The sequence below is a fragment of the Nelumbo nucifera genome, chromosome 1 (assembly GCF_055504915.1).
Source record: "Nelumbo nucifera cultivar China Antique chromosome 1, China Antique-T2T, whole genome shotgun sequence".
NCBI classification, from domain to species: Eukaryota; Viridiplantae; Streptophyta; class Magnoliopsida; order Proteales; family Nelumbonaceae; genus Nelumbo; species Nelumbo nucifera.
The window spans coordinates 166,034,731-166,045,760 of record NC_142649.1 but is presented as its reverse complement, the minus strand read 5'-3'; the positions used below and the strand labels follow the sequence as shown (position 1 = coordinate 166,045,760).

The window sequence follows — 11,030 nt, the reverse complement described above, 5'->3', positions numbered from 1 at the left end:
TAATCTATTCTTAAATAATAAACTATTGTTAAATAACCTATTAGTTATGAAAATTATTAAAATTTCTGGAAAATATTCTACCAAAAATTATGAAATAATTATTTCAGAAATAATCCGTTATCTAACAAATATTAAATAATTTAATAATCTACCAAAATTAATAAACAATCAATTATTTAATATTTTTTGGTTATTAATAAATGTTCAAAATTTCAACTTTTAATGTAATTTAATAAACTTTCGTTAATTTTTTACAATAACAATTTATTGATAAAAGATATTACTAATTAGCATAATTTACTAGTTTCCATAAAATCAATAATTATAGTTAACAATTATCAAATAATTTAGGGAAACTCTTTAACTAATAATCCATGATTATTTTTAAATAAGTACTAGTGGGGGTGCACGTGTGTTGCACGTGTATGTTTCTGTTGTCAAAATTAGGGTGTTCACGGTCCGGTTTGGTGCAATTTGGAGAAGTTATCAAACCAAACCGGTAAATTACGGTTTGAGAAATTTCAAAACTGAACCAAACCATTTTGGTATGGAAACAAAACCATAAAACGGTTTGGTGTGGTTTCTAATACGGTTTGGGGACTTTGGACCATTTTATGTTCTTTTGGGCTTAACCCAATTAGGAAGCCAAAATAGCTCCCCTAAAAATTAAAACTTAAAAACTTTAATTTGTTATTTTATTATAAAATAAAGAGTTCATTATATATTTATAATTTTACGTATCCTATTTACATATATTATATATAATATTTATATATATCATATATTCATTATATATATATATATATATATATAATTTTAATTTATAGTTTGGTTCAGTTTATAAAATTCAACAAACCAAACCAAAATTATAAATCATAATTTAGAAAATTCTCAAACCGAACCAAACCATTTATAAGTATAAACCAAACCAAACCACAAATTCAGTTTGATTCGGTTCAGTTTTGCGATTTAAACCATATAATGAACACCCCTAGTCAAAATACCATATTTGAATTGAAGTGATTTAAAAAAATATAATTGATTTTCAAGTACCAACCGGCAATGATAATAGTGATTGGATTCACTATGAATTTATAATCCAACTTTAGTGTTATAGTCATTATTTGAACAGTAATTAATCAAAGCTACTAAGCTAGCAGGTGAACATGATGAAAATGACTCAGCAGCACCATCTAACAATTGAGCATGAAAAAATAACGCATATGGAAAATGTAAGTTCAAATATCTTCGATCATTCTCCAATTTAAGCACCTCTTCATTACCAAAAAAAAACTCCTCTTCTTGTTTTCTTGTTTGATCTATGAATTTAATAGTGGTGTTCCTTCCATCCAAAAGCATTCCTTATATAAACTAGCCCAAAACGATCATGTCAAAACAGAAATATTAGTCTTCCCAAAGCTGTTTAAAAGTGAACAATCAAACCACTATCTCAGTTGCAAGTTATAGGGTTGTATAATCACCTCTCTTCATATAAACTGCTATACACCTAAAACAAATTAACCATAAAAGAGAATCCAAAAGAGAATGCAAGTTAAATCAATTTAGAACTTTAGACAAAATAAAAAAATACTAAACTAACTACTTTGTTGAGTGAACTCTTATTTTGGATTCTAAATTGATTGTGCATCCAAAGAAAATGAAATAACATTCAAGTGCTATAACACACTACACCCCAATTTAGGTTCAAATTTGGAGGATTTTTGAAAATATGATCACATTTTTATTAAAAATGAGGAGATACATCCATTCATCTTATCAATTAAGTTTATCCTTGAAGGAGAAATTTTGAACTTATCATGATGATTTGATTCCATTTAATATCATGAAAACAATCCAAAGTAATATGAGAGTTGTTCAACCACATTGATATATTTGATAAAACTTTAACCAACATCATGACTACCTTAATAGGGTAACCATTACGTGGAGAATTTGGATGTCCACGTATTCATCTTTTTAAGGCACTTGCCTCTCTTGTATATGAGGGTAAAATAGAAACCTGTGAATTTGTTAGATTGGTTGTCAACCCATTCAAAGTTGTATTATTAATAGGGGTAGATTTGTAAATAAAAATCAGGGTGTTCTACCAAGAGAATTGATCATTTTCATTTTTAAAATTTTTATTTAAATATATAATGGGGTATATGTTAGTTTGGTTGTTCGGTGAAGAGCCATTGATCATTCTATTTTTAAAATTTTTAAAATAATGGGGTATGTGTTAGTTTGAATTTTTGTATTATTAATAAGGGTAAAATTGGAAATAAAAATCAGGGTTGATAAAAATTTAACCAACATCATGACTACCTTAATAGGGTAACCATTACGTGGAGAATTTGGATGTCCATGTATTCATCTTTTTAGGGTACTTGTCTCTATTGTATATAAGGGTAAAATAGAAACTTGTGAATTTTCTAGATTGGCTGTCAATCCATTCAAAGTTGTATTATTAATAGGGGTAGATTTGTAAATAAAAATCAAGGTGATCTACCAAGAGAATTGATCATTTTCATTTTTAAATTTTTAATTTTTTATTTAAATATTTAATAATGGTTAGTAGATATAATAGGTATATGTTAGTTTGGCTTTTTGTATTATTAATAGGGGTAAAATTGGAAATAAAAACCAGGGGGTTAGTTTGGTTGTTTGTATTATTAATAGGGATAAAATTGGAAATAAAAATTAGGGTGTTCAATGAAGAGCCAATGATCATTCTCATTTTTAATAATGGTTAATAGAATTAAAAAAATAAGAAATTAATCTATGAAAAATGTTCTCCAAAACTATTTATATAATAATCCGTTATTATTATTCAACTAAATAATTATTAAAAATTTAGGAAAATTAAATTAGGAAATTAATCTATTAGAAACTGTTTCATAATTGTTTAAATGACAATCCATTATTATTAGGAAGATGGTTTAATTTTCCATCGGTTTTAAGTTGTATATTTGATGTCCATCATTAATAAAATTGTATCTATTTTATCATAGTTATTTTTTAATATGACATATATAATAATAATATAAATATGTCCAATATTTTTCAAAATTTCTTTTTTTTTCTATATTTTTTCGTATTTCTTATATTTTTAAATTTGTATTATTTATTTATTACATCATGAAATTATCCATTTGACCCAAATGGTTGAAGTACTTACTCATGATCTAAATAGAAAATATGATTTCATTTTTAGGTTTATTTTAAAAATATAAAACTTCATTCTATTAATAATTATTGTGTATGGATTTATTAATAGAATTTAATGATGATAAACAAAAGTATTTTTTATATTTCTAAACTTGTATTATTTATTTATGACATCATGAAATTATCCATTTGACCCAAATGGTTGAACTATTTACCCACCACCTAGATGAAAAGTATGATTTCATTTCTATGTTTATTTTAAAATATAAAATTTCATTCTATTAATAATTATTGTGTATGGATTTATTAGTGAAATTTAATGATGATAAAGAAAAGTATAAATGTTGGATTCAATGAGAGGGAATGTGATTTATTTAATGACTTAAATGTGTGATTTAATGAGAGGTAAATTGAATGTATTTAATATGTATATACAATTTTCTGTATTTATTTGTTAAATTTTTTCATTTTCTATATATTCTATAATTCTACAATTTCTATTATTATTTTTTCTATGTTTATGATATTTTTTTTATATTTCTTATAATTTGTATTTTTTTTTGCATTTATGTATTTTTTTATAATTTCAACATTTTTACTGTTTTTAATGACTTAACAAATTAATGGGTTGGCGGGTTGAAGCCAACCCGCCCAAACTTACCCAATCGCAACTTTGCCACCCTTATTACCTTTTTCCTTTTGGCGGTATTTTTTATTACATGGACCATGACCCATAAATTCGTTGCTGATTTTTTTATTTGAAAAGCCGGTTTTTAATGTTTATTTTTTCTACCCTTGACGCACAAGGTGCTGAATTCTTTGTTACGCTACCCTTTCTCTTTTCCTTTAGTTTATTTCATTAAGTCCTGGCTTATTTGTGATGCAATTTCATTTGCATTGGTGTAATAGTATAAGAGTTAAAACGAGTTGAATGCAAAATATGTTTTTTTTTTTTGCTTTAAACTATACTTTGTTTTGTTGCTTACAGTGTAAACAAGTAAAAGTCAAAGCAAAACAAAATAAAATCCAAATAAAAACGAACCAAAATTTACACTATTGTGATTTATACTTTGTAACAGATGAAATTGCACTCCAAACAAACAGAGCATAGTGTGTATTGCTGTCATTATTCCTGGAACAAGTCAAACCTATTGGTCACCCTTGTAGAATCCTTGAAATTTATCATAAAAAGTAAACCACTGGTTTTGCATATATTATTGGAATCACCTTTCCTGTTTCATGCTTTTGGAAATTCGTAGGTATTCACCCATTAATGTCAATGGTGGTTATGTTGCACTTGCACCATTATAATATTGTTTAAGGTAATTTTGTTTTTTTTTTTAGGCTAAATTTAGAAAGAGTACAAACGCAAATATGTACAGTACAAATACATGTAAAATAATATAAAAAAAAAATAAAATTTTGCACCGTACATATGTATTTGTATTTGTATTCCTCCTAAACTGAACCCTAGGTTATCATTTCTGGTTCAGATCCTGGTTAATTGAACCATATGAAATCCTTTAATCTTACTGGTTTGTCTTTTGTTTTTTAATAACAAATCTGTATTGTTGTCTTTACCAAACTGGTTTTTACTAGAAATTGTATCAACATTCAACAATAGCAACAAAGTACAGCTCTACTAAATACCAATGCTTTAAGAGATGTTTAGGATTATGCACGCTGTTTCCTCAACATTTTTTTCCCTGGACTGATTCGTGGATCCATCATTCAGGTCAGGGTCTAGACAAAGGCACCTTCAACACCTTAAGACATGGATCTAAAAATTTACCCAACACATAAAGGATCACCTCAATTAGATAACCGAATACACATATAAATAAAACAGCAGTTCACATAGTCTGTAGAAAACCTTCTGCTTACGTGAATGAGAGAATGCCATGTCACGTATGAGTTTTAAGACTAACGGACCAGATTTAACGGACGTCTGGACTCCAAAGTCTTTTAAAATTTGTTAAAAGGTAAAACCCGCCCGCTCAATCTTGTCTTGGTTGTCTGACTCTTCTCTCTCGCTGTCTCACCCCTTTCTTCTTTCTTCCACCTAACACTTCCCTCACCGCCGCCAGGTTGCATCTCCCTCTCTCTCTCTCCAGCTTTGTTCCTCCACTGTCCACTGGTTTCTCTCTCTCCCCCCTGCCAATTTCGCTCTTCCTCCACCGGCTACATGTGTTCACCCACGTTCTTCTCTCTCCCCTGCTTTTACTCCCTCGAACTGCTCTCTCGCTCTCTCTCCTTCTTTCTTCTTTTCTACCCCACTTCTTTGATTGTATACCAGGTCAACACGTGGAGAGAGGGTCCTCCGGCATACTTTGTTGAATTCAATCTTGTCATCAACAACAATCCTCTTGGTTGATTTGGTGGATCCACGACACCCTTCCATCTGGATACTTTTGAACTATGATACCCTTAAGCAAGTCTGTACCGCCATGGAGAAGAGAGAGAGAGAGAGAGAGAAGCTTGTGAGAGAAAAACAGGGGAAGGAAAGGAACGTGGGTGGAAAAAACGGTCAGCGGAGATTGCAGTGGTTCAACGGTGACAGTGTTCAGTTGAAGAAGAATGGAGTGGAGAGAGTGAGGAACGTGGGTGGAAAAATGGCCGACGGAAATTGCAGTGGTTTGAGTGGCAATGTGAAGAATGGAGGGGGAAGAGAGAAGCAGGGGACTGAAGTGATGGACAGTCCGGATTCAGTCAGAGCAAAGCCGATCTCTGGACAGTGAGCGGGTCTTTAAAAATAATTTTTTTTTTTTGGAATCCAGAGACTTCAATATTAACTCCGTTAAGTTAGAATTTGAAAAGTTTTCTTGAAGTTGCATTTTTCTATTGGCGAGTACACAAAATTTTCTGGATGCGATTTCATACAACAGGCCAATGATTCAATTGACGGAGCCAAATTGGATTTTCATCTAAGTCAACATTTTTTTTTGAAATCTCGAATTTAAAAATAAAAATTCGGACCTAGAAAATCATATCGAACGATGATAGTTCGAACAATTTGACCATCGGGATCAACCACACCGTTCTAACAGAGATCCGCTTCCGTCAGGGCAAACGCGTGTTCACCCACACAGTTCTAACAGCCTTCTTACAACCTTGCATCGAAAATATCTCCCCATAAAAAGTATGGAGATATTTTCAGTACAAATCAGTAAAAGCTGCTCGAACGGACCGAAACCAAACTTTTAAAAACATTAATCTGGCCCCACAAGATTGTCCTCCAGAAACGTTCCATAGCACATCTCTTGATAATGTCGTCATTGGGAGATGTTCACAATAGAGGGCGGGGATGTATTGTAAAACGTTGAGGGGGGGCAATCTGGTGGGTAGACCGCCCAATGAGAGATAATCTAACATTAAAGGGTGGCCCCACATATGTCTGACGTGTTTTGCCCTTTAATTTGTTCGTTGTATTGCCTTATATGTAAAAAAGAAAGGAAAAGAGTAGGTGAAACGAACGCTGGCAAGTGGCAAGGAAGAGACCTAGAAGTTTGAATATATAGATTATGGAAAGAAAACGCGTGGGAAGAGTCATCAACGGCAATCAAAGCACCAAAATTATAGTCCCCAGTCCCCAGTAGGTGCACCTGTAACATGGCCCCCGCTCCCAATGGTACTGGTCCCCACCTTTTTTCTTTCTTTGGGTTTTACCTTTCTCTGTCTTATTTAAATTACCTATTTACCACTTCCTCTACGATACTTTCTTAACATCCTACTCCTACCATTTTGGTTAAGGTCGGGTCAAGTCAAATACAAAAAATATGGATTACTGAATAATCAAATCAATCCTAGTAAATCCAGGTTTCGAAGAGACATGGTGTGCCAACCCGGATGGTTGGGTTGGAAACTTGGAATCTGCCCAACCCGATCCTCTCTACTCTACTTTCTAGCAATATTATAATTATTGCATGAAAGGCAATGGCATTTTCGCAATTTCCAAATGTTAAAGGGGTCATATTCGTGGCTTGCTTTACCGTTTACACCACCTGACCACTTGAGTCCTGACGGACTACCTTGTCTTGCCGCTCCAACGCCAAGGAACGGAAACTGAAGCGACGGAAGCGAAGCTGAGAGACACCCCTTCGACGTCTTCGTCCTTCTCCTCTGCAAATCTAATTCGTCTTTTATCTACTCCTTTGAAATGAACGACGGAGGTATGAAGATTCTTGACGGAGCAAGTCTCAGATCCGTCGATGTCCTACTCCCAGAAATTGATGGCGCCATTACTGGAGCTCAGGTTCTTGAAATAGCAGAAGCCAAAGCTTCTTCCTCGTTGTTTGGCATCGCCTTGCCGGAGCATTTAAAGGCCGCCGCACTTAAACGGATAAACATTGATCCCGTTAGCTTCCGTTCTACGGAACTCGACAGAGAACAATCTTCTTCGAAGCTGAAAGAGTACGTGATCGCCATTGCCGATGAACTGATAGGTAATTTAAAATTTTCTATTTACTCTTTCTTCTTGTAAATTGTGTTCCTTCAATCCAGATAACACCGAAATGCAGAAAAAGGTTTTGCTTATGTTTGAATCTCTTGCACAGATGATCCACTTGTTGTGTCCGTTTTGGACGGAGTTATACTTAAACTATTCATGGAGGATGAAGATGATTTTGCGATGCTGGCAGAGGATCTCTTCACTGAATTAGATGAAGAGGATAAGGGGATGATCAGAAAAAGTGAAATTAGAAATGGTCTTGTCCGTATGGGAGTGGAAATGGGAGTTCCTCCTTTTTCAGGTTGACCTTCACCTTCTCGTGTTTTCTGTAGAAATGGTGAATCTTTTTTTCCCTAATTATGCAACTTAGGATTTAATCATCTGCAAGCGAATACGGATTCTTCGATTTCTGCATAACACAAGTTAGTCTGCTTGACTTTGTTTGTATTTTGGTTCTTAAATTGCTTGCGTCATATATATCAGTGGATCAAATGTTTCTAATTGTTGACACGGAATGATGGGATATGATCCCTGGGGTGTTAAGTTCAATGAAAAGCCATGTGTTAGGAACTTAGAATTGGTGTCAGTATTCTTGCATTTGCATGAATCAGGTGAGTAAGAAGGAACATAATATCAGTATTCTAGCATATCCATGTTAGGGTTTCCCGTATCGAACAAGAAGGCCAACAAAAGTTCTTAAACTTAAGATGGATGGTGGGAATATTTTTTTTTTTTAAATTTACAAAGAAGTTCTACAAATGATCTCCAATTAAGATAGTTAAACACATCCGGTTATGTTGATTTATGGTACAGCTATTATTTTAATTGGGACCTATTCGACAATGAGTCCTGTTTCAGTGATTTTTGAAACATGGGACTGGTGGCAAGTTATGGGGTTTCCACACCCATCTACAGGTTGATGCAATAAGAGATTAATACATCAGATCAGTTGCACCTGTATTTGCACATTTCACAGTTAAAGTTTTACAAAAATAAGGCTAATTCCCTGCTCCGCGCGTTATCTGGGGTCTAAGGAGGAGTGGCCACTCTCAAGCTTGATTGTATGTTCTAACATTTGGGAGGGGAGGTCCTGATTATCTAAAGATTTTACCATCATATCAAGCAATGCATCCATACTGTAGACCTTTGTGATAGATCAACTTTTTTGCTCTTGCTGCTATCTATTCTCTCTGTGGTAATTAATTATTAAATTTTTAATATGAACATCTATGGTTTGCTCTTATGAGCATCTCATGTCAACATTTATATAAAGTTTCTGGTGGCACTTAAGTTCCTGCAAAGTATTTATCAAATTAAAAGTCAAATTCTTATTTGGGAGTCATAAAGATATGTATTGCCAAGTTTACCATCTGATGAAGCTGCATTTGATTCCATATAGAAGAGACAATTTTATTTTAAGAGGGGCAGAATATGATTAAAATATTTTGGATTTTAAAGTTTTCCAGCCCTCCTATAGTGAAATAAATGGAGCCTGAAGTTCAAATCGCTAGTTTACAGGGTAACACTGCCTCAGCATTCTAGCACGGTGCTGACTCCCAAGCTAAAAAGCTGCCTGTTCCAGCCCCCACAAAAAGAGAGATCTGTAAATACCCATAATCCTGGTTCCGGGCCAGATCTTCAGCTTGCCAATTGATAATTATACCTTCACACTATTTACAGTCAGCTACATCTCATACCCCCCTCCCCCGCCCCCCCCCCCCCAAAAAAAAAAACGAATGAAACAAAATCCACTCTCAAGCAATAAACAATTGGGTACAGAAATTCTGTAACATTGCCATCTGTTTTTGAACAGAGTTCCCTCTTCTCAACGACTTCCTTAAAGAGAATGGAGCAGAGGGCGACAACATGGTGGGTCAGGCACAATTTGCAGAATTGCTCCATCTTGTTTTACGACAACTAGCAGATGCCCTGGCTGAAAAGCATGTCGTTGTCATCCAGAATATCAAGATCATCAATGGTTCTAAGCTGAGAAAGGTTAGGTTTATTATCATTACTTTCTTTCTTTCGTCATAAATGGCATTCTTGATTTTCTATCTGATCTTTTAAAGAAATAAAGGTAATGATTTAATTTACAATGAAACATTGTCCATGGCTCTGATTGAAGGGTTAAGTTAAAAATATTATTGATGGACTTGAGAAAAATAATGCAGTTGTTGGCCGATCAGGAGCAATTGAACAATGTGATAGAGAAAATGTTCCAGGATCAATGTGCAAGCAAAGATGGAAAAGGGAGCACTGAAAAAATTCGGGCTTTTCTTCAGAAAAATGGGCCAGATTTGGGGCTACCATCATCAGAAACCAATGAAGCAGTGATTCTTCTTTATGATCAAGTATTTGCCGATGTAGATAATGGGAGAAGTAGCATTGAATTTGGGAGAAATGAGTTTGGGGAAGTTGTGAAGGACATTCTTGAGAAATTTGCAGAGCATCTTGAAGGAAACCCCATCACTATTGATCTTGACAGTTGAAACAAGTCATCATATGATCTCCTGTATAGGATATCCTCCATTTGGTTGGCAAAGATTGTTATAATTTCTACAGTATATCATACAACAATTTAAAACTTTGTGTTCATATGTTCATTATAGTTACTTTTGACCATTCCAACACATTCCTCTAGATCTAATGAGAATTGTAAGGCATTGCCTTTGTTACCCAGGGAGACGGTTTTTACATGATATAAACAATACGTGGAGACATTTTGGAGTATGCCATTTTGTCCTTTTTCCTTTTTATTATTATTATTTATATGCAGCTCCTTACATGATGAAGATAAATATAGAAAAAATGTCTTAGGATGTGTTTTTCCCCTGATGTATAAATTATGCCAAATGTCTTAGGTTGTGTTTCTTTTTTACTAAAAAAACCACATTTTTTCAAGTCCTCAGATTTCCTTCTCTTTTATCACTGCTTTGTCAAACATGATTGTCTCAATTGGCCTCCATCGTAGATTTTGGATCATTTTGCAATATACCTTGCTTGTTGAGCAAACTCCATGGATCATGCCCATGGAGTTGCTATTGCAATGAATTTAGTTTTGTTGGCAAACGATACATGTCCCACATTATACCATGACACGTGACATATGCACTGAGAGTCAAAACTACAACTTTTAGTTTGTCATATTTTCTTTTCTGAGGTATTCTCAAAATGCAACCACCTTATCAGATGAGGAAAACAGAGTATTTAAACTTTGTTTACCATTTCCCTTGTTTTTGGAATGGCGGAAAAGAAAATGATATTTTTTAGATCATCAATTTGAAATGGAGTTGGGAGATTTTGTTGGTAATTCATATATTGGGCCAGGCTCATCTTTTACCTTTTCAACAGCGTCCATCTATCTCAACAAACCCTCCTAATATCCATTTTCACCTCTTAGCACCGCTTTGATGTG

General features: G+C 33.7%; 1 protein-coding gene across 1 annotated transcript; it reads left to right on the top strand.

Annotated features, from left to right (window-relative positions):
- Positions 1-7,160: 7,160 nt before the first annotated feature.
- LOC104613262 (calcium-binding EF hand family protein) lies at positions 7,161-10,345 on the top strand. The gene is made up of 4 exons (XM_010281003.3): positions 7,161-7,610; positions 7,722-7,916; positions 9,429-9,610; positions 9,787-10,345. The coding sequence occupies exons 1-4, from the start codon at positions 7,325-7,327 to the stop codon at positions 10,102-10,104; spliced, it is 981 nt and encodes a 326-aa protein (XP_010279305.1). The 5' UTR covers positions 7,161-7,324; the 3' UTR covers positions 10,105-10,345.
- The last annotated feature ends 685 nt before the right edge of the window (positions 10,346-11,030 follow it).